This window comes from Ovis canadensis, chromosome X (assembly GCF_042477335.2).
Source record: "Ovis canadensis isolate MfBH-ARS-UI-01 breed Bighorn chromosome X, ARS-UI_OviCan_v2, whole genome shotgun sequence".
NCBI lineage: Eukaryota > Metazoa > Chordata > Mammalia > Artiodactyla > Bovidae > Ovis > Ovis canadensis.
Window position 1 is genome coordinate 16,593,113 of NC_091727.1, and position 24,736 is coordinate 16,617,848.

The 24,736-nt window shown below is 46.2% G+C and overlaps 1 protein-coding gene across 2 annotated transcripts in view; it reads left to right on the forward strand.

Annotated features, from left to right (window-relative positions):
- Positions 1–3,784: 3,784 nt before the first annotated feature.
- The window catches only part of NHS (NHS actin remodeling regulator), a 344,297-nt gene continuing 323,345 nt past the window's right edge, over positions 3,785–24,736 (forward strand). For both annotated transcript variants that reach the window (XM_070291381.1, XM_070291383.1), the window contains exon 1: positions 3,785–4,651. In XM_070291381.1, coding sequence (XP_070147482.1) covers positions 4,102–4,651 — 550 coding nt within the window. In that variant the 5' untranslated portion in view covers positions 3,785–4,101. The remainder of the gene's footprint in view (positions 4,652–24,736) is intronic.

The window sequence follows — 24,736 nt, forward strand, 5'->3', positions numbered from 1 at the left end:
TTGCTTTTTCCTTATGTAAATTTGATAGATGTTCCTACTGCAAAATGGTTTAGGTAACTTGGCTTGAGATGGGAGGCTCATAATTTTGACCAGTAAACTGACTGCAAATATTTTTTTATTTTATTTTATATCTTTTTACTTGGTGGCAGGACTTTCAGGAGTGAATGAAAGTGATTCTGTGAGGAATAGGTGCTACTGAGTGGAGGGAGGAAGACTCCAGTCACTATAATTACATGGTTATTCTAACAAGCCCATGTGTCTCCTGGAATTTCTTGGACAAAAGAAATATTTTTCAACTATAAATAATGGCAGTGCAGCATCTATGCTGGGGTGTTTGAAACAGAACAGACATTTTCGGTGAAGAATTTTTTGGGAATTTCTGCTTGGTTGCTTGTGAGGTTCCAGGGGCCACTTGCTGACGGCTCTGTGGAGTGCGAAGCTAGCTAGGCTAGAGGCCAAGGGGCTGGGTGGCCCCTCCATGCCAGTCTTTTCCTTCAGCAAAGCCCGCGCCCCCCTGGAATGCCGCAGGCACGAGTGTAACTGAGGGGTGTGCTGACACAGTATGCTTCGTTCATTTTATAATGGCATAAGGTTTATACTGATCGAACATTTAAGTTTATGTGCGGATTGTTCTGGCCTTTGAGCTGCATGAATGACTGCTGGGACTTCAGCAGTGGGGTCATTTTTAAATGCCTCCTTTCTTTCCCTTTTGGCTGCAAGCTCTTGGTGCTAAATATGTGTACATGGGCATGGGGGGAGGGGATCGTGATTCAGAGAGATGAACACACACATAAGTAGATTTAATAGTCTGGCTTCAGATGTCAATCTTGTTTTCATCAGAGATTTTTGTGGGAAAACTTGGAGTCAAATGGGGCAATCTGAGATTTGAATAAGAGCGTCGGCTCCTCGGTGTATGGAAAATTCATTGGCACAAAGAATATTCATGCACCCCCTCATGATGACATGATTTCAGTGTTTCCGTTCTGTGAAGTAGGAACCAAACTAAAACCGTGGTTGAGGGGTGGGACGGGGGCGGGGGTGAAGCTTGAAGTGAGAGGGATACAGTGAGGCCCGAGGTGGTCTGAAGCTGCCCTTGCAAAGCTAGCACACAGTTTTTATTTAGACAGTGTCTGGGAAGCCTAACAATCACTTCTCTAAAAGTGCCTTTATTCACACCTTCCAGTGGACTGAGAAAGACATCAGCCCACCGGTATGAATGCATATTTTAATTTGTATTAGTTTTATTTTTGGTGACGTTGAAAGGAAAGCTATCCTTCAGACTTATCAAGAAGAAAATGCTGAAGTGACCTTGAGAGGTCCCTGAAGGCTACCAGAGGAGGTTTTTTTTGGGGGGGGGGGCACTGAGAATGAAGGAGATCAATAGCCACAAGCAAAGCTTTTTATTTTGTCCACATGGCTTTATTTAGCACATGAGCAGGAGTCTAGGAGATGACAAAAAGTTTCCCTTTTCACACAGCCGAGCTGTACTTTGAATTGTTTTGAAGTCCTGACTCTCTGCTGACCACTTTGGGGCAGACAGAAGGTAGCTAGCCTGCTCTAGAACTTAATTACTTCCTGGAATTCTACCCCTCCTGGGCCTGGAGGACAGCTTCCCCTCCCCATGGGACTTTTCTGTCCTCCCCTTCAATCCCCTCTGTTTGGTGGTCAGGGCCAAGGAAGGAATTCCCCGATAATCCAAAGCTCCCCTTAGGAATGAGACCCCACCCTGCTCATCACCCTGGTCATGTCATGCTGGCCTCGCAGCACAGGCCCCTGAAGGCTAGGACTAGGGCAGTGCCAGGGGAGGGGCGGTGAGATGTGGGGCAGGCCCATTGCAAGGCCCCCTAACTGGATGCTTTTACATACCCTCATTATTCTTTCTGCCTCAGTGTTTAGGGAGGAGCGGGTGGCTTGGCTACCTAGAAGAACTCATGTTCAGAATTGTGAACATATTTAAAAAGTCAAGCTGAATTTGAAAACAGCCAGCTCTAAGCTGTTTAGATTTGTAAAGATTTTAAAATGTAAAAAATAAAAAACTAAAAAAAAAAAAAAAAAACCAAAAAAAAAAATAAAAAAATAAAAAAAAAAATAAACACACACACACACACACACACACACACACACAAACTCCCAAAAGATGCTTTTCCAGAATATTCTTTTTTCACTTTTTATTTGGAAACAAACTCAAAGTTTCAGGAAATGTACCATGAATCCCAATATGCCGTTTATCTAGACTCACTATTTTGCACATATTGTCCTGTTTTCTTTTTTTCCTTCTTTGTTCATATACATTATCACCATCATTCTTCTTGTTGCTACTGAACCACTTCCATGTGTACCTTGAAGACATCATGTTCTTTTACCCCCACATCCTCAGCCTGGATCTTTTATGAACAAGGACACTCTCTCGACAAAAATGTTATTTTTTGAGGTAGGAGAGGGATGTCTGTTGAAGCCTTTTAATTGAAGTGTGAGCCCATCCAGAGTGCCCAGTGTGGGGCCTTATGCAGGCTGCTGCTAAAGGCAGGGAGAGTGGAGACGAGACCGCACCACAGGTCTGGAGGGCTTTATTGTTGCCATAAAACATATTTTTTCCATGTTCTCTTTAGACACATGAAATGAAGTCTGCATTCCCAAGATCTGGCTTGTGGCTTTAAAATAAAAAAAAATATTTTTACAGTATTTTTTGGAGAGATGAAGGCATGCATTTTATTAACATTTCTCAAACTCCTTTTTAGCTTTCAGGCTGACAGCATCCAGCCTTAGACTGGTGCAATACTGTACATGCCTTTTTAGAAATTACACCTTTCAGTTAACCAGAGGGGGAAACTTTATTTTCTTCTATGAATCATCAGCTCTGTGATGGAGAGCTTTAACATCCCTGTGTGTGATCAACAGAGTAGGGTGACAGGGAGGTAATCTGGTTTATCCCACCTGATGTGTCAATGAGTTCCACAAGCAGTTTTCTGGGGTTTTGCTCATGGGTTGTTTGGGTCTCATTCATGATGTTCTATAGAGTCCTGGTCCAGCCCAGCAGCAGACGAATACCCAGGAAGGGGTATAAGCCAGCACCTTTGCCAGTCTGGCCACACCAGGATGCACTCTGAGGGGCAGCCCAGTTTTCCCTGCTAGGAAGGCAAAGGACGTGCTCAGAGCTGGAATTTGGCGAAGCAACTTGCTCCAACACGTCAAAGCTGCTGCGTCCCCAATACCCCACCCTTCTTCTTCCGCGCTTACACCCCCAACCCCAACTTGAGGACTCCCCGCCCCCACCACGCTGACAGTCTCAATCCTAACCCCACCTAAGCGAGGAAGTATCTTTGCATCAGAACAAGTCTGGAGAGGTGAGGCCACCAGTGACTCCCAGCGGCCGCACAGGGCGCTGCGCCCCCTCGCCCCGGCCTCTCCCCGCTCCCCTCCCCTGCCCTGCGTCCGCCCCGCCGCCCCCGCGCCGCCTCCTGCGCCTGGGCTGGAGGCAGATTCCTCTCTCCGGGTTTTCAAAGCGCCTTTCCGAAACCACCTCCCCGCCCAGAGAGGGCGAGAGATCCCGGGCGCAATTGCTCCCCGGGGCGGCCGACGGGCGCGCGGGGAGAGGCCTGTGCCGGGGTACTTTCAAACTGAGGCGCGCGCACACACTCACACCCACCCACCCACCCAGACACACGCGCGTGCGCGTGCTCGCGCGCGCATACACATACACACACACACACACATACACACACGCCCATTTATATAGGCGGTGGCGGCGGTAGCGGCCGGGGCGGCGGCGGCGGCGGCGGCGAGCGCAGGAATGATGGAGCTGAGCCAGCCGACCCGGGTTGGAAGCAAGTGAGGAGAGCCTAGGCGCGCCCCGGGATTTCTGCGCCCCGTGCTTGTCATCCTACTCAGGGAACGGTGCACGGGCCGGCTGGACTGATTTGCTAGCGGGAGGGCGGGGAAGAGGAGGAAGCCAGGTGAGCGAGGAGCCCCCTGCGTATCTGGACTGCCCGAACGCACCTTCGCCGGACTCCAGCCGCCTCTCCACCCAGGTGGGCGCGTCCGCTTCCCCACTCGCCAGGGGCGCTTTGAGGAGACCAGAAAGTCGCGGCCCGGCTGCGCGGGATGCCTTTCGCCAAGCGGATCGTGGAGCCGCAGTGGCTGTGCCGGCAGCGACGCCCGGCGCCTGACCCGGCAGAGGACTCGATCGGAGGCAGCGCAGAACCGCCGCCGCCGCCGCCGCCCCTGCAGCTGCCCGGCCGACGGGACGAGGCCGTGGTGCCGGGGCCAGAGGATCCTCCCCGCGCACCCCCCGCGCCTCCCGGGCCGCCGCTGCCCGCGCCAACCGACCAGGCGCCGCCACCGCACGGAGAGGCGCCCGCGGCGGGTGAGGAGAGCGTGGCAGGGGTCCTAGAGGCGGCGTCCGTGGCTGGCGAGGCGTCCTCAGCGGCAGCCACCGCGGTGTTGCTCATGCTGGACCTGTGCGCGGTCAGCAACGCGGCGCTGGCCCGCGTCCTCCGGCAGCTCTCGGACGTGGCCCGGCACGCGTGCAGTCTCTTCCAGGAGCTCGAGAGCGACATCCAGCTAACCCACCGTCGCGTCTGGGCGCTGCAGGGCAAGCTCGGCGGCGTGCAGCGCGTGCTCGGCACGCTGGACCCCAAGCAGGAGGCAGTGCGTGAGTACCCGCGCGGTCCGCCCGCCTAGCGCTCGCTCTGGCGCCGCACCCTCGCGCCCTCCGCGGTCGCCGCAATCTCAGCCCCGTGGCGCCGCGCCTGCTGCAGTTTACACCTTACTCTTGCTTCCTCATCCCTCCCCTCCCCTGGGACTCACCCCAGTCCTCCCGGAGTTCGGGTGAGGGATGCAGACGCCAGGGGAGAAAGTTAAAGGGGGCGTTCTCTGACCTCAAAGGCAGCGGTGGACTGAGAGGGAGCATTTATGGGGACAGAGGAGGCAGAGGGGTCTGTCATTGACTTCTGGGGCTCGATTTCTCCGTCCCTCCCCAGGAGGCAGAGGGTTGGTGCTACTTCTGTGGTTTCCAGTAGCCTGTCCTGAGCCCTTGTGTAGTCTTCCCACCCCCATCCAAGTGCGTGCTTGGGGCGGGGGGGCTCGAGAACTGGCCTTTTTAGGGCTTCTGCTACGCCGTGGCAGTTTGGGCCCTCTTGTGACCTCAGGGGCTGCACTGAGCTCCGGACTTGTGCCCTGTGCTGGTGTGTGCCATAGCGCGGCGCCGCACGCCTCCCAGAGTGAACTCCGAAGCACTCTGCTCCAGCCTTGTGGCCTGGGAGGGGCGTGGAGGGAGAAGTGTCCCGGACCCTGGGGAGGTCGGGGAGACCTTTGGGCATCTCTCCTGGCCTGACCACAACAGGCTTCCTACTGAATGACTATGCCATCTGCCCTCCAAGAATCTTGGAGGTGTTCCGCGCCCCCCTCCCACCCCCCACCCCAACGTGTACTATCATTCAATTTCACCCGCGTGTGCAAGACCCCTGAGCACCTTTGCTGCCTGTTAACTTCACTCTTACGACATCCCAGGGCTCCCAATAAATGTAATTCTTGCGCTCAGGAGGGTCCCCTGGCGCACTGTTGGCCAAATCAGGAGGTGTCAGAGTCATTTAGAACCGAGCGGACGGTGGGCGGGGGCCCTAGGCTAGCATGCTGGTCCTTTGGCGCCTAGTTCAGCGGCTGCGACGCTCACAGCGAAGGTGATGTCAGCGCCTCCGACTTACATAAGAAGCTTCCCCGGTTGCTGCAGCAGCTGCGCCGGTGCGCGGTGGCCGCTGAGCGCGCGGGGCGGGGGCGCTCTCGGCATTCTTCCCCGGGGACTTCCGGGCACCTCTGCCCTGCAAACTGGCCCAGCCTTCTAACCAACCTTTCCCGCTAGAGCACTGCCCTCCTTCCCCAAAATAAAATAAAGTAAAACCCCTTTGAACCCCGGCCCGGGAATTCGCTGCTTTCTGCAATAACAATAATAATAAGCGTAATGAATAAATGATGTGCGCGATCGGTTTTCGCAGCTATAAAAGACCCGGAGTTGGGTTAATGACTGGTTGTTTAAAGGGCAATTCCGGGGATGAGTTCTGGAAAGAATTAGGACTGCCGTGGGCCAAGTCGTATTTTACTTTTGGAACTTGAAATGAGCGCTTTAATCCTACCTCCTTTTTTACCCCAAACCACACAGCAGGGACAGGCCCTTCACTTTCAACAGCGCTGATATCTAGGGAGTGCGGTCGGGGGAGTGGTGATTTTACTTCAAAAGGAGTGGAGGGAAGTTTTGCAGACTGTTGAGTGGTGCATACATTCCCGTGTGTGTGTGTGTGTGTGTGTGTGTGTGTGTGTGTGTGTGTGTGTGTGATGCACACTGCCCCTTAAATGAGATTTCTCATAAGTGAAACTCAACACTGGAGAGAATGAGTTTTCTCCCTTTTTTCTTTAGAGGCAGAGCGGGGGTAGTTATGTACTCAGAATTTAATACAATCCTTTACACTGTTTGGTGTACAGACTAATGGTTAATTAAAAAAAATGGGATTTTTTGGTGTGTGCTTACAAGTGATGAACATATGATGAACATATACTCTGTTTAGGCGGTTCCCTGGTGGCCTGGATGGTAAAGAATTTGCCCACAATGCGGGAGACCCGGGTTCAGTCCCTGGGTTGGGAAGATCCCCTGGAGAAGGGCATGGCAACCCACTCCAGTATTCTTGCCTGGAGAATCCCATGAACAGAGGAGCCAGGTGGGCTACAGTCCATGGGGTCGCAAAGAGTCGGACATGACTGCCTACTTTCACTTTTCACTTTCTTTCATACTGTTTATGAGTATTTATACATGAATAAATAAAGATGGGGCTCATATAATAAAAGGGACAGACTTAAAATCTCCTATTATTTTTATATTTTTCTAAAACATGATCTCCATGCTTTGTACCCATACCCCTCCCTTCTCTTGTCCACATACATTTAAGATGACATTGTTCCTGTTTGATGTCATAAAGGCATTACCTTTGGGAGGAAAAGCATAGTATTGTGTCTTAATTTGGATTTCTCGGTGTGCAGAGGTGGAGAAACGGATTTCCTTGCAAGGAGTTTCTTTGAGAGGGGATCCCATGAAGCACGGGGAAGGAGTGGGGGAGTGGGCAACTGGGATTCAATCCAGCACACCCCTGAAAGTGTTCTGCTGAAGAATGAGGAAGCTGGAGTATTTCTCTATCAACTTCCAGCACTCACTGATAGAGAACACTTGGAGCCTGAACTCCCTGGCTCCTGAGACCCACCCCAGGTGTGGGCTCAGTAGGCTCCTGGGCCATGCAGAGAGGTGTCAAAAGTCTGTGGTGTGGCATGCAGGACCTTTTAGATGTGAAGATCCTGCATGCCGTAAGTTAGACTTTGTGTAGCCAAGTAAATAAATATCTAAAATAAAATGTCTGTGTCGTGTTTGGGAATGTCTGCAGGGGTCACCTGGGAAGGGGAAAGGGGCTGTTTGTGGGTGGAGAACCAGTGGCCTTTGCTATGTTATGCACCTCCCTTTAGCGTTGCTCAAAGCCTAAGGGAGTTTCACAGGGAGAGGAAGCCTAAAAGTGATCAGACTTCCCTTTTCTCCCCCCTTGAATGTGTCTGGGTGCCTCCATACCCCATTCTCCATGCTGCTTCATCCTATTGCCCTGAGACAAGCTGAGGTGGTTTTTGCAGGGGTGACATCATCTGACACACACTTCAGCAAAGTCACTCTGGAGGCAATTCTGGAGGCTGGTAGACCAGTTAGACGGTGCAAGTGGTGACCATGGTTGGGACTGAGTAGACACTGAGGAAGGCTCAGATTGTAAATTCATTTTGCAAATAGAATTGACCAATGGATTACCAGTTGGATTGGTTACAGGGTATAAGAGCAGAAAATAATTATTATTATTATGGATGACTCCTAGTGGGTTTTTTTCCTTAAATAGCTTATAGAAGGTCCATTTCCAAAAATGGGTAAGGTTTATGGAAGAGTAGATCTTTTATGGTTGGGGTGGGGGAAATGGAACTGATACTTTTCTGTTTGTGCTATGTTAACGTGAGATGCTTGTGTCTAAGACAATTAGATGTGTGAATTCAGAACTCAAGAGAGAGGTCCAGGCTGGAGATGCAGATGCAAGATGTAAGGGCAGAGATGATATGTGAAACCCTGGAGCTCAGGACCAGGTAGAGAGTAAAGAAAAGGGGGCCAAGACTAGGGCAGTCCAACTTCGAAAGTTTAGTAGAGAAGAAAGAGCAGTGAGCAAGCTAGAAGGAAAATCAGGAGAGTGGTATGATGGAAGCCAGGAGGAGGTGTCTCAGGAATGGAAGGGGAGTTGTTTTGGTCAAATGCTTCTGAGAGGAAGACAAGTGCTGATGTAAGACCATTGAGTCTGGTACCTTGTTAGCAATGAGTGGCCTTGCTAAGTGCCATTTCAATGGAGGGGTAGAGAGGAAAGCCACATAAGAGGGGATGAAGAGAACAGAAGTGAAAGAGGAGAGAACAAGCACAGACAGCTCTTGTAAGGAGTGTTGCTCTGAAGATAGGGGAGGAATGGAGCCGTGGCTGGAGGGCAATGCAGAGCCCAGGGAGATTTTCACAAAAGGCGTGTTTAGATTCCATGGAGAGGGAAGAATTGATGATGCTGGAGAAGGAACTGGATAATCATGGAAGTCCTTGAGTGACTGAGAGGGAAAGGGATCAGAGCACCGTCGCCCATAGGAACTGGAGGGAAGATGACAGATACGGGCAGAGGGACAGGTGGACTGGTGAACTGGTAGCAGTGGGATGGGGTGTTATTACCCAGTTCCATCTCTTTGACTTTCTTGGAGAGATCATCAGTTGAGAGGGTGTTGGTAATGTGAGGAGAGAGGACAAGGCATTAGTGCTGTCTCAGGAAGGGAAGGTGCATGCAGGAAAGAAGTATGGAGGGGTTCCCTAGCTGTATGGAGAGCCTTCTGAGACTTACGGTCATAAACATGGACTGAGTCCAGCTTTTCTGTCACTAAAACTGGAGATTTTGGAATTATTTCATGGGCCTCAACCCCAAACTGTTCATCCTGAGACATTTGAATGACATTGGCTTTTGGGTTGCTGTTGATTATATTTAGTTTCTGAGTCTTAAAGTACTTTTTATATTGAAACTGAAAATTCATACTAAATCACTCAGTTGTGTCCAACTCTGCGACCCTGTGGACTGTAGCCCACCAGGCTTCTCTGTCCATGGGATTCTCCAGGGAAGAATACTGGAGTGTGTTGCCATGCTGCCCCCCAGAGGATCCTCTCGACCCAGGGATCGAACCCTCATCTCCTGTGGCTCCTGCTTTGCAAGCAAATTCTTTACCGCTGAGCCATCGGGGAAATCGACAGAAAAGGGCACAGACCATAAATGTATAGCTTGGTTAACTTTCACAAAGTGAGCATCTCATATAACCATCACCAAGATCAAGAAGAAACTGTATCTTGAACCACCCTCCCAAGGCCCATTTTATCAGTCACTACCCTCTTCCCCAAGGGCAGACTTCTTCCATCAATTAGGTTTTCCTGTTTTTGAACTTTGTGTAAGTGGAGTGACATAGTATATACCTTTAAGTGTCTAGTGTTCCTCACCCAATATTATATTTGTAAGAGTCTTCAATGTTGTTGTATATACAGTAGATTGTTCCTTCTCATTGCTGAATAAAATTCCATTGTGTGAATATACCACCATTTGCTGGTCTGTTCTAATGATGAATATTTGGGTTATTTCCAGGGTAAGGCTGTCACCACAGATGTTTTTCTGTATGCTTTCTGGTGGGCCTATGTTTGGAATATTATACACACACACACACACACATACACACACATATATGTACACAATTGTTTGGAATATGTCTAAAAGTGGAATTGCTAGACCAAAGGGGATATATACATTTGGCTTTAGTAGCTACTGCCTAACAGTTTTCTAAACTGGTGGTACCAATTTATACTCCCAGAAGTATATGCAAGTTCCAGTTGCTCCATGTCCTTACCAACACTGGTATAGTCTTTTTAATTGTAGCTACTCTGTGGGTAGCTAATAAAAATCTCATTGTGGTTTTAATTTGCACTTCACTGACAGCTTATGAGATTGAGGACCTTTTCATATGTATTTTTGACCACTTGAATATTCTCCTTCCCTCATTTGTTCTTCATTTTTCCATAAGGTTCTTTGTGTGTTTTTCCTTCTCTTGTAGGAGTTGCTGTGCGTTGTGGGTATACGGTCTTTGTGGGCTGTAGATAGTGCAGTTACCCTCCCTCTGTCATGTGCCTTCTCACTCTCGTAGTGTTGCCTCTTGGTGAACAGAAGTTCTTGTTTGTATGTAATCCACTTTATGGATCCTTTTCTTTATGGTTAGTGTTCTTTTTGCTTGGTTTTATTTGTTTTTAAATTCTTCACTAACCCCAGGGTCATGAAGATATTCTTCCACGTTCTAGAAGTTTTTTGTTTGGACTTTGTCATTTAGATCCATGATTCACATGGAATTGATATTTACACATGGTGGGAAGAAGGGGCAAGATGCATTTTTCCCTGTGGATGCACAATTAATCCATTGCCACATACTGAAAAGACCATCATTTACCCATTTTACTGCAGTGACATGTTTGTTATCTAACGAGTAGATTGATTTTATTTTTTTAGTTAACTTTCATTGAGTTCTGCTCTATGTCAAGCCCTGTGCTAAGATCATTGTATGAATCATCGTATTGAATCTTCACAATGACTCTATGAGAGTTATTGTCCTGTTATTTTCCTACTTTACTGAGAGTTAAAAACTTACTCTGGGTAGTAACAGCTGGAAAGTGCTGGAGCCTAGAATTAGGGTCCAGGTCTGAGTGCACAAATTATATTTGCAGACATCAGACTTTTCTCCCATGAGTGGCTGCACAAATCTAGAGCAGTTCCAATGTTTAAATCAATATGCTTCTGTCCACTTGTCATGTCCCTCCCTGCCTTCCCCACCTTCCACCCCAGTCCAGTCACACTGAGCTCTACTGGCTGTTCCCTAAGTCACCAGGCTTTCTTGTTCTTCAAGCCAATGTGCATACTGCTCTTCTCTTTGGAACATTTCACTGGCTCATTTCTGTGCTTTCTTTGCTAATCTGTGGAGTTGTCATCTTCTCAGTACAGTAAAACCTGATCCCTTGCCTGCTGCCTTCCACCTGCGAATTTTCTAGAACTGTGTGCTAACCTTTATCTTAGCTTTTCTCCTTCTGGACATCAGACTGTGTGGGTGCTCTGCTAGATTCCTTCAGCCCTCACCTCTCATTCTGAAGGCTGCTTACTGCTAACTCCAGTGAGTGTGCCTAGGGCTTCTTTTTTTTCTGTTTTTTCTCTCTGCCTGATGGACCATGCTAGGCCCTGCACAGAGGGCAATCCAGAAGTGCCAGTGAGTTAATGCCCCTGAAGCAGTACTAACCAGTTATGGACATGACACTGGGGGACCATGGACCTGCTTCCTTGCCCCATGGATGAGAGAGCTGCAAGGCATGTTCTGTACTATCCTTCAGAGTTCCAGAGGACTGAGCCGTAGTTGCTCACCGTGGTGACCTGTCTCCAGACACACTGTGTATTCTCTGCCTTCTTTTCCCCATCTCTTACCTATGGGTGCTCCCTGGGGTCAACTCCCATAAAACCTTCTTGCCCTTGAGCTTGCACTTGCGCTCATAAGGTCTGGGAGAGCCCATGCCAGAACAGTCTGTTTAATCTTTGAACTGTGAAGGTGAAGACCTGGGACCGAGAGCATGGTAGAGGTCATGCTTCTCTTTCTTTTTCCCTAAACTTTCCTGAGGACTATTACATTTAACACATGGGCACACCCTTCCAGACGCTCGGTGGTGGGTCTGGATATAACTTACCGCCCTTAAGTGGGCTCACAGTTTGAACCTCTTATTGGGGTGGGAGGAGGTCTTCAGTGCTTCGAAGGTGAGAAGGGGCACAAAGCAAACTCAGGCCTACAATGATGAAGACATACTCTGTAATTTCCTCAGTGCTCTGTCAGCCAGCCTTTGAGAGTACCATTTGTCTTCCTGTGGAATTGGGCCAGTGATGGCCCCAAGAGATCCATGCTCCCTATTTGGAATGCGTAATCTCAGCCACAGCTGAGCCCCAAACTGCTAAAGCCAGAAGTAGTCTAAGAAGTAACACTTGGGGTGAATCGTTCGTTTGGGTTTGGTATGGCAATGCTCATCACGGGTTCAGCGTGCTTTTGGAAGGATGGTCCCTTTCCTCCCCATTCAGTTCATTCTACCGCTCACAAAACCCCTTTACAGTCTGGTTAATGTTTTTTTTTTTTTTTTTTTCGTGGCGGGGGGTGGGAGCGATGTTTTCGTCGATGTGATTAGGTGTCTTTTCCTCCTGGCTCTACTCAGCAAGTTTTTCTGAGACATTATGGAATCTGAACAGCTCTACTGAAACCTGCTTTAAAACCTCTCGTGGAGCAACTGAGAAGAAAGCAATCTTTTAAAAGTTAATAATCCATGGGTATAACTTCCTCATAACCAGTGACAGCAACACATTTCTTTTTAGACTTTTACTGGATTGGGCTTTTAAATCAAAACTACCAAACTATTTTACCTACGAAATAATTGCAATTCTGTTGGGCTGATATTTCTAAGACGGTAACAGTAAAGATTTCTCTCTTTGTGTTTGTGGAAGTGTTTTCCATACAATGCCATCAGGAAAGTATAAATTCCACAGAAGCACTCATACACATCTTCAGTCTCAGGGCTTCTTGTCTATAGTCGTCATCACTTTTAAGTTCCAATTATACATGACATCTTTCCTGTTGTCCCATGTTAGCCCAAACATCTTAAAGATCCACTAATTTTGAATTTTTTTTTGCCACTCTTGTGGGTTTCAGGATCTTAGTTTTCTGACCAGGGATTGAACCCAGGCCCATGGCAGTGGAAGTGCTGAGTCCTAACCACTGGACCACCAGGGAATTCCCAATATTTTGAAATTTTAGAACAAAGACAATTTTAAATGTAGTTGGAATTTGTTTCGATAGTTCAGTTGAATTTCTTTTTACTCTAATAAAAACCGTGAACCACAAGTTTGTGAGACACTCTGTTAAAAACAATCATGGGGAAGAGTATCCCCAGAACAAACCCTCAGTCACAAAACTTCCTGAAAGTTCTTTTTGCATCAAGAGTTCCTCATGAATCACATCTTGATGGCAAATGAAAAGAGAAGATAATGAGGTGAGAATGGTTTCTGAATGTAAGGCTCCCATTCCAAGGTCTCAGTTTTTTGGAATAAGGTTTCGGTGAACCCTCCTAAGCAAACTGTAAGCCCACAAAGGGCAGAGACCCTGTCTAGCTCATCTTTGTAAATGACTAACATAGGCGTGAGAACATGAGAAGGTTTGAGTGTACTGAAATAGAACTCTGAAGACCTGATCATCCATATGATGAAAAATCACTTAATTCTGAAACGTCTAAGTCCTTCAAAGCTGTGGTCATTCAGTTACTCAGTTGTGTCCGACTCTTTGCAACCCCATGGACTGCAGCACACCAGCCTTCCCTGTCCATCACCAACTCCTGGAGCTTGCTCAAATTCATGTCCATCGAGTCAGTGATGCCATCCAACCATCTCATCCTGTATCGTCCCCTTCTCCTCCTGCTCTCAATCTTTCCAAGCATCAGGGACTTTTCTGATGAGTTGGCTCTTTGCATCAGCTGGCCAAAGTATTGGAGCATCAGCTTCAGCATTCCAATGAATATTCAGGGTTGATTTCCTTTAGAATTGACTGGTTTGATCTCCTTGCTGTCCAAGGGACTCTCAAAGTTAACCAAGAATAAAATGAAGTTAATGAGAGTTGGAGAGTCTTGGGATCTGAGAGTTGGGAAAGACCTTAGCATCCATCACATCCAACTGCCTACCCAAGGTGAGTCTCTTTTTAAAGATGTCCCAAGTGGAAGCCCATTGACTTTCTGTGCCCTCCAAGATTCCTAGGAAAGGCCACCCACATCCCAACTTTGTTACTGGAGACTTACCACTCTAAACCAGTCATTACCTACACTGAGACTAAATCTGTCTTTTGGCAGTGCCTGCCTTTTAGTCCTGATCTGTTGTCTGGAGCCATATGGAATCTGCTTATCATCTCTTTTCCAGGACATCATTAAGTGTCTAGAGGTGACTATTACTGTCACTTCTAAATTTTCTTCATCCCGGGTGAAACAACTTTAGTTCCTTCAACCAGGACTCTTGATGCCAAGTTTCCTGCCCCCTCCACTCTGGTTGTCCCCTGCCACAGGTGGAGAGCAGGCGTGTACCTGCTCCTTTCTCTGTCTGATATCCCCCTAGGACTAGGGTGGCCCTTGTTGCTGTAACCATTTGCAGGACACTGCTGGTGCATGATTGCTCTTATGGCCCAACAAACCCCTATCCTTTATGGTGACAGTTCTTTTCCCCGTAGCTTCCTCTGTTCCATTTGTGTAGTTGGTATTTTTCAACTTAAATTTCACAAGACTCCCCCATTGTCTCTGTTAAATTGAATCTTGCTTGCTTTGCTCTTTCATTTCCAATCAGTGGTGATGGTTTAAAATCTTGATTCAATGTGTCAGCTACTGCCCACAGCAGTCTGCTCTCTGCAGACATCATAAACATGATTCTAGCCCATCACCCACATCTTTGATAAAATTAATGTTCAGATGGACTCAAGGCCAGAGCCCACTGGCAGGCAGTACTAACAGCATCCCTCCAAGTTGATGTCTGTTAATCACTGTTCCTTGGGTACCATTGTTGCAGCAGCCCTGAATGCTCCCCCCACCTTCCCATTCAAACCACATTTCTCCACGTTGCCCACAAGATCTATCATCATGAGTGATTGTCAAATGGTTTGCTGAAATCAAGATACCATATGTCTGTAGCATTCCTTTGATCTCCCAGTCTAATAACCCTACTCAAAAGGGAAATGAGGTTAGTCTGGCTCAAACTGGACTCACTTACAGCCATCAGAGGGGCTATTTAAATGTTTTTGTGTAGAATGCATAAAGAGTTTATTTGGGGGAATCTGCTTTGGTGTTGTAGCCATCGAATGACTATAAAGTTGGACAGCAAGGGGAATCTCTGGGTCCTAGAGTCCATCTCTCTGCCTCCCAAGTGCCTGGTTTGTCAAAAGCAGAGAATTCAAGTGCTTTTCCCTGCCTTTCTTGGAGGATACCTGGTGAGAACCTTATGTCCCTGTGCTCTGTACCTTCAAGAAAGGTTTGGAATTCATGACGTTCGGAGTGTGTTTGGGCTTAGTTTGAGCAAGGTTGTCAGGTATCTGGTTTATCTCATTGTTGAGAGGAAGCGAACATGTTAAGAAAATGGATGCTGAAGTCTGATCACGTGGTTCAAATCCTGGGTTCTCATTCTTCATCTGTCATGGGATGGAGATAAACCCAGTGCCTGCTGCATCCAGTTGTTGACAGGACTGAGGAGTCAGATGTTCAGGCACTTAGAGCTGTCCCTGTGAGCCCCTGCTAATTATTGGCTGTTATTTTATTGCAACTATAATTGGATCATGCAGAGTGGGAGGCCAGTGTTCATTTTTTCCAAGTAAGTTTAAACGTGTGCCTGAATCTTTGAATTGCTGGCTCAGGGAGAAGGAGACAGCTGACCAAGCAATGCTCTATCCCTCTTCGCGTTCAGATGGCTCTTAAGATTTCTGTGTCCTTTGTGGCTTCTTTTTGTCATGCAGAGAAGTATCGGAATAAAAAAAAATTGACCAGTGACCTTATCTGGATTCACTCATTTATTATCGGCCAGACACCCTTTTAGGCCCTTCGGTTTCATCAGTGAACAAGAAGTTACAAGGTGTTTACAGAGGAGAGAGACAATCCATAAACAACAAACCTGACACTTTTAAGGAGATTACAAAGCATGTTAGTAGGTGATCAGTGGCATGGGCAGAAAAGCTACTAGTGCAGGATGAGGGCCATCCGTAGGATTGGAATGAGGTTGCCATTTTTGATGGGGTGGTCAGGTGAGCCTCATTAAGGAAACAACATTTAAGTGAAGGACATGTGTCACTGGGGACATGTGAGGGAATGAATGAATTCGCAAGCGGAGAGGATGCGTTTCAGCAGAGGAAACCAGCGCTCCTGCCATGGCGCTGAGGTGAGAGCATGCCTTGTGTGATGGAGGGACAGCCCGTGTGGTCGAGCGAGCAAGGAGGAGAGTGGCAGGAGAGGAGGCCAGGGAGGGGGGCTGGAAGGCGGCTCGGCATCGTCAAGTAGGCCGTTGTGAGTGAGGACTTTGCCTTTTGCGCTGAGTGAAATGGGGACTCGCTGGAGGGTTTTGAGCCTAGTGGTAACATGATTGACTTAGAGTTTAAAAGCGTCACTTTGGCTACTGGGCCATGAAGAGACTGTTGAGAGAGGCAGAGGTAGAAACAGACAGTCCAAGTTGGAGGCCATCCTGGTGAGAAGCAGTAGTGGTTTGGTGGAAGTCACGAGAAGCACCTGGATCCAACTTAGAGCTGTTGGCATCTTTTGTTTCATGTTCAGGGCTAGGCAACTCAGCTTATACAGATGGGCCTAAAACTGAAAATGAGAGGAAAGACCCCTCCCTTCTTACTCTGCCAGACTTGCTCCAAAAGAAACCAGGCTACAGTATGCCTTGCTCCTTTTAGGAGGAGCAAAAGCAGAATCTCACATGTCTAATGTGTTTTGCAAAGCCATTTCTGAATGTTGAGAAGGAGGCACTTCTGGGTCTTGATTAATCTTATTTTGCTGTCTTGGGAAAATGGAAAAGGTATCCTAATGGATAGTCTTTTTTTAAAAAGTCAGTGTACAGTTTCCATCCAGTGAAATGTTCAGCCCTCATATGTGTAGTTTGATGAGTTTTCATAAATGGACCCACTGTGTAACCCATACTCTGGTTAAGATAGAAACTGTTCCCTCACTTCAGATAAAGTAAGTACTCCTTTAAGGTAAGAAAGCAGCATGCTAACTCTGGTGCCCTTACCCCAGCCCCTGCCAGGGCTGTTGTGTGAATACATCCATGGAAGATAATGATTCCACAGAAACTTGTGGAGTATCCGGTAGGATCCTACTAAGAACTGGGGATTCCACGTATAGGATTTGCAAAGGAGCAAACTTCCAGTTCTGAGCTAAGTAAGTGCCAGGGATGCCATGCAGAGCATGACGACTATGATCAATAGTGATGTATATCTGAAAGTTGCTAAGACAGTAAATCTTAAGAGTTCTCATCACTAGAAAAAAAAAATGTAATTATGTAAGGTGTGGTGGATGTTAGCTAGGTTTACCGGAGCAATCACTTCACAATATGTGCAAATAATGAACCATTATGTTGTATACCTAAAACTAATATAATGTATGGCAGTTGTACCCCAATTAAGAAACAAGATTGAACACCAAAAAAAGATTTCTAACACAGATTGAAAATAGTGGAGTTTCCTCACTTCTTTCTGAGGGTGCTGGCTCTTTACGATGTCTTGGTGGCAGGCGTTAGGGAGAGTTCCATTTGACACAAGGCTAAGAATCTGGCCTCAGAGGCCCCAGGGGTAACTTAGAAGTAGGAATTTTCTAAGATAGAGCTAAAGTAGCATTTAAAAAGAGATGGGAAAAAAGAACTTGTTACTTTTAGGCAAATTTTTAAGTAGCAGAGAATGCCGATTTGCAACTGTTTTCAGCTGATGCTTGAAGCCTGGCTGGAGGATGAAGAAAGTTGTTTAAAAGATGATTTATTATTATTACATCGAAGTGCATTTAGATGTGTGGGAAAAGGAGCTGTACTCTGGAGTTCAGCTACTCTTGATTTTCACTACTAGACATCTGAGGGAGGAAAGAACTAGGAGCTAGGGGGAAGGATGACAGCCAGTGAGACATAATGCTCATTAGAATATAATATCAATATTTATGTTTCTCTCCAGTGTGCATCTGGACTCCATTCCTTTAGCCTGGATCTGTATTTTAATAATGCGAGTATAGCTGTGTTTTCCATTTGAATTTCACATCAGAGTTCAGCTGCCTCAGCTAGCCCCCTCCTCACCCCTGAGGTTCTTCCATTTGCAAGATGGCGCATGTTTCTCAAGACTTTGATTCTGGAGATGAATTTTGTGTGTGGTGTGGGGAGTGCAGCATGAATAAATACCACAGAAATCCTTCTCCATGTGACAGCCATAGGGCTTTCTGCCTTGTAAGCAGGAGAGAAGGATGCTTCAAAGTTTGGGGCAGTGTTGGGGGAGAGTGGGCAAACTGAGGAAAGACACCGGGAAGGATGTCATGGAAAGTTTATGGAGAGTTTCACTTGGGTTAAATGCCTTCAGTGTGAGAGAAGAGATTTGGGAACCCTTCTCAGGTATCAGATGCCACTAGGGCTCATCTGGCAAAGTTTGAGCCTTCACTAATTAAAACTAATCCAATTGCACGAAGGAACATATGTTGCATAAGGTTGCTGCTTGTGTGGCTTTATTTTAACCCTTTCCCCATAGCCTAAACCCAGCAAATCAAAGCCTCATGATAGGGTGAGAGGTGATAGTGAGAAATGAGACTCACTTCCAAACACATTTGAGTAAAGACAGTGAATGGTGTAGGCTATAAAAGAGTGTTGGCTGGTCAGGGTAAATTTTTGAAGCCCTTTTGGGTTTTCTTGATGGATTTGTCAGTTCTGAGTTTTTAAACAGCTATTGAGTGAGAAGGAAATAGCAGCCCACTCTAGTATTCATGCATGGAGAACCAGGCATGCCTGGACATAGGAGCCTGGGGGGCTATAGTCCATGGGGTCGCAGAGTCATACATGACTGAAGCGACTTAGCACATTGAGTGAGAAGGAAAATTAAAAAATAAAACACAATAACACCAAAACCTAAACCCTCCTTGACTTCTCAGGATGGACTTGGTTTTCTTTCTAAACTGCTCTGCTTCTGTGGCCTGTTCACCTTGCTTGGGTCAGTCCCTCTTGAGGAAGCTTGAGTTCAGGATTTATACCCGGAGGGTTGGGATCTTTGTCCTGATCACAGGCTGCATTCCTGACCGCAGTTGCCTTTCTCATAAAAGGGCATGTTTTCCTCTGGTTCTCTCAGTTCTGACACTTGCCAGCTGTGCGGCTTTGGGCAAATTTGTAGTCTTTTTGGTCTTAGTTTCCTCATCTGTGATATGGGAATACTTTTAGGACTAACCACAGAGAATCTTCACAACAGTCTTCTTGAGTCAAGATTGAGTACATCAGTCCGTGGACAGTTCCAGCAGCATGTGCCATATACACAGAATACATAGTAAGGCTAATGAATACCTGGGTGCCATCAGTGCTACTGTTTTTGTTGTTGTTTTATCATTATCAGGGGGCTTGGGTAAAGGAAATAGATGGAACAGTGGGTAGAAGTCAGCCTCTATGGCTCCTCTACCAGCATAAATATTCCAGCCAGCTGGATGCATGGTGAAAATGAGAGTGGACTTCCACTGATGGCCTGGCTGAGGACGTGTGCCGTTGTGGAAGTGGTGCTGAGTGTGGACACCCAGGCCCTCATTCTCTGGGCCAGTCTGTATCGTGTCCTGTAATGACTTGCCCGGGGCTTTGTGTTCTGCTCCCTGCAGTCAGACACCAGGCGTGGAACATCTAGCAAAAGAAAGAAGAGGACTGACCTGAGCAGACTGTGACAGAGAATACCTAGGGTGCTCACCAGCTCTTTCCCTTTCCCCCGGGCAACACGGCTCTACTGTATTTCCCAGCTCATCTTGCAGTTAGATGGGACCATGTGACTGAGTTGTGTCCAGTGGAAGGTGGAAGGGGTAATTACTCTACTCTGGGATGGGCTTGTAAAAGCTCCTGCACGGCCCTCTGAAGTTTATTTCTTCCCCACTGTGCTGGCTGCATGCAGAGGATTTAGCAGAAGACTCCAAGGCCCTCAGGGATGGTAGAGCCATCAGACAGAAGGAGCCCCGGGTCCCAGAGTCACCGCATAGAAGGCTGTCTGCCACCACCTGATCGGCTTTCACATGAAGGAGAAGTAAACTCTTCTTGTGAGATTTAGGGGACATTTGTTATAGCAGTTAACTGACCCTAACTGACATAGAGGTAGGCACAGGGAGAAAAAAGGTCTGGTTTTCCTGAAAATGAACAGATGACAAAAGTACTCCAAAGTATTTGGCATCATTTCATGAAATAAAAGAGACTTTAAACTGTACAGTCTTTTTTTTTTTTCCTGAGAGACATAAAGAGCTTCTGTGTGGGACCAGAGCAGTGTAAGAGCTTTCCTCAAATAAGCAAATGGAAATAAAAACTTGTTAACAGAATTATAGTTTCTAGAGAAATGTTGCTACCTGGAACCAAAAGAATGCATTCATATTCATTCATTCATTCTCTGTCTCTCCCCACATATAAAAATGATATACGTATATTTGTAACACTTTTAAGAGCTACTTATAAAGCAACATGCCCAAGTTATAAGTTTGCAGCTCAGTGAACTTTTACACATTGGACACAGCTCTTTAACTAGAACCTGGAATGAGAAACAGCATTCACAGCCCTCTGGAAATCCTGAAACTTCCTTTCCTGTCACACCTCCCCATTATCTTGACTGGCCATTATCTCCCCTGGCCATTATCTTGACTTCTAATGTGCAGTCATCCTGTATGTGCTTTTTGATACATGGATTTTTTTTTTGGTCAAAATTTTATTTACGCTTTACATAGGTGTAGTTCATTTATTTTCATTGCTATATAGTATTCCTCTGTATGGCTGTACCATAGTTTATTTGTTCATTCTATTATTGATGGGCGTTTGGATAACCTCCTTTTTGAGCTATTCTGAGTAATACTGCTAGGAACATTCTGTTTCCTATCTTTTGGTGAATGTGCGGTACCTACACATTTCTTTTGAGTGAACACTCCCTGCCTTGTAGTTGTACAAAACTCTTCCCGGGTAAGATATTTCAAGGCTGTGACAGTAACTGTGACAGTAGCTGTTCTCATTCCTTTCTGTCTCTTGGCTTCTGGACTAAGCAAAAGTCATGTTCTGTTTTTCTGGAGTGTCAAGATGATGACTGATCCTTAATGGCCAAGTTTGATGTCTAAAATGAAGGAAATGTGATTTGCTCCAAAGGACCTGTTTTTCTGCCTCTCTTTCTATTAAAGCACAGCTATAGGGCGTGTTGATTCTCAGATGAGGCCTCTTCACAAAGCTAGGTTTCAAGTTATTGGCAAAATCTGTGTCATCAGAGTTTGACGTTGGAATCTTTATTGGTGCTGCTTCAGCTCTTCGTTTGTAAGGAGAAGGATTCTTGTGGGTTTTCAGATTGCTTCCTTTCCTTGGGGAGGGACTGGAGGAGGAAGAGTCCTGAGTCCTCTAATCCCTTGAAGGGATTAGCTTTAGAGCTGGTGGGAGTTACCTGGACCATGAAGATTTTATGCAGAGTTCAGGCAAAGCAGAACATTTCCTCAGAAGGGCAAGAGACAAAGAGGGGAAACCCTTTCTGTCCCCCAAACAGGGTTTATTCTTGTGGCTCTGCTTTCAGGATCTTGGATTTCTGATCCACAAAGTGGCAACCTGGACTAGATGGAACTTTGTGGCTTCTGGGGGTTGAAAAGCCCTCAAGCAAATGGCGGTGGGGGGGCCTTCCCTTGTGGCTCAGCTGGGAAAGAATCTGCCTGCAATGTGGGAGACCTGGGTTCGATCCCTGGGTTGGGAAGATCTCCTGGAGGAGGGAATGGCCACCCACTCCAGTATTCTGACCTGGAGAATTCCATGAACTATACAGTCCATGTGGTCACAAAGAGTCAGACACAGCTGACCAAGTTTCACTTCACTTCACTTCAAGCAAACTCTTAAAAACTGCCCACCAGACTTTCTTTCAAACCCCTGACACAAGCTAGCTTTCCAGACTCCACTGCCAAGACTGGTGGTCCTGGACTCCATGAGTAGTATAATTCCCCTAATCCCACCAACCTCCCATGTTTCCTCACTCTTTGGCTTGAAATGAGCTGATGGGAGAATTCAGGCCTGATTGTTTGAGTCTGAGCTGTCTCCTTCAAGCCTCCTGAGAATATGTGGGACCTCCTGGAAACCCAGGCAGCCCCCTGAGGTGCTGGGTGTTTTGATGGAGCCTTTGGTTCCTTTGGCTGTAAAGGTGTGTGATGACCCCAAGGGACCCTGATGCTGAGTGATACACAGCTGGGCCTTTGAAAGTGGGTTTTTATAATAAATTTGAACATGGTTTTCAACTTGACTATACTTCGCTATACTCCTTTTCCCAGCTAGAGGATAAGTGAGCTGAGTTTTTCCATGAGGAACTGCTTTGAAACATTAACCTAGATTTTCTTCAAATGTAGAGGAGACTGTAACTGAGTTTTTAGCTTTTAAGCCCTGGAGCCCTGGTGCAAGCACTCTGTAACGAAGTGGCAGGTAAGGTTGTGGCAGGTGGGTGGGATGTACTTTTCTCTACTTACCAGATGGGAAGTGCTTTATGCAGAATAAGAGGCCTTTAAGAATGCAGATTTACTCTTGAGGACCTGGGTACCTCCTGCTTAAACCCACTGCTCACCAGCTACCCTTCTTTTGGGAATGGGGTGCACAGTCAGGATGAAGGGCTACAGTTTCTTATTCTTCACCTTTGAATTTTTTCTGTAGCCTGACCCCTCCCAAGTTTCTAGAAAATGGCTACATTTTTGTCCGAGATGACTGTCATCAAGGGGATTCTTCTAGATGTGTTCAGGTGGACATCAAGCAAATTCATGGGCACACACACATTCCCTTAACATCTGTTGTGTGACCGCTTTCTGCTGGTACATTACTTCACAAGCTCCTCAAATTGCTGTGATGCAAATGTGGAATTTTTTTTGGTAGTTGAGGAAATGGAGGCTCTGTTGGTGGCTGGAAGGGCGCACTGCTTAAAAAGGCTTCAACCAGGATCCACATGTGACGTTAGCTTTGGTCTTCCATTTACCCTGCCCAGCTCCTGTGTGTGTGGGCCTGGTGTCTCCTTCCTCTACCACCCGATCGCTACTGCCATAGCCTTCTGCCTCCAGGTTATGATGGGGAAACAGAGGCCAAAAAAAAAAAAAAAACCACACCAAAAAACAAGAAACAAACCAAAAACATACAGACGGTGTACAGGTAGGACCTTGGATGCTCAGAAGGGCTGGGATTGTGCCTCTGGACAGAAGGGTTCCTGAGTCAAGGAGTCCCACCTGTTTCCGATGTGTGATGACAAGAGGCAGCGGCTGCACATCTGGCTATAACTCATTGGTTGTTCTGTTGTAACTTAGTAGATTGGATAAGGTGAAAGCAGTGGCTGTAGCAGGAATCATTTTCGATACTAAAGCCTTTACTGCTGCTGCGGCTGCTAAGTCGCTTCAGTCGTGTCTGACTCTGTGCGACCTCATAGACGGCAGCCCACCAGACTCCTCCATCCCTGGGATTCTCCAGGCAAGAACACTGGAGTGGGTTGCCATTTCCTTCTCCAATGCATGAAAGTGAAACGTGAAAGTGAAGTCGACCCAAAAAAGTCACCTCCTGGATACACAGGATTCTCTTCTAGTTCAGTGGTTGCCTATTTGTATGCTGTAGTGTTGCTTGAAGGCAGGTGTAAATTAACTGTGAGTGACCTCAATTCAGATAATTAATCAACTCAGATTGAAATAAATTGCCATTTTTTAATTTATTCAAATCGGCCAAAATGAAACACTGATAACGACCAGGTTTGGGGTGGGAATGAAAATGGGGTGGATATAAGGGTATGTTCAGACATTGCTGATGGAAGTGTGAGTTGGTATAATCTTTGGACATTGCTGGTAGAAGTGTGGAACTGGTATAAATTTTCTGGTAGGCAGTTGGCCTGTATGAAATTAACATATCGAAAAGCTGTGTGCCAGAGATGTTGTTTCAAAATTTAACCTGAGAAAATAAGTATATAAGTTAAACAAAAGAATGTATAGATGCTTTGGTGTTGCTTAGAATTAAGAGTTACTGGACATACACTAAGTGATTAGGAATAGAAAATTGATTGAACAAGCAGCATTACTGTATATTGGCACAGCAAACAACATTACTACATATTGTAACAGTGAAACAATCTATTGCCATTAAAATAATACAAATAGATATTTATTAACTCAAAATTATGTTTATGATATATTCCAAAGGTAAAAACACTTACCACTAAATAGTATGCAGATTATTGCATGTCTATTAAGAGGATGTAGGAATATTAGGGAAAAATGTCTGAAAGGATATATACCAAATCAGTACTTTGTACAAAATGTTTTATCATGATCCACAGTGAAAAACACATTTTACATTTGTGACCCAGTAGATGCACGTGGCTGGAACAATAGTTTTATCAACAATATTTATTTTTCTCTAATGCATTCTGATGTGTTTTTTTTTCTTTTTTACTATCTTATTCTATCTTTCCCTCTTGTATTCTACTTTATTCAAATTCCATTTTCTTCTCGTCTCCTTTTGGTCATGACCCACTAAGATGATTTCATGATTTCCTAATGGACTACAAGCCATAGTTTGAAAAGCACTGCTCTAGAATACATAGAAAAGTAGAGTGGTTATCTCTAGCAGGTGGGATTATACTAGATCATTTTTTTTTTTTGAGAAAGGAGGTCCTTTTTGCTTTTTCATGTTACTAGTATAATATAAGGGCTAACGAAAGTTTTAAAAGTACATAATGATTCCATTGAAAAACAACTTTTAAGGAATATAAATATTGATTGCATAAAATATGTATGTATCAGGGATTCCCTGATAGCTCAGTTGGTAAAGAATCTGCCTGCAGTGTAGGAGACCCCAGT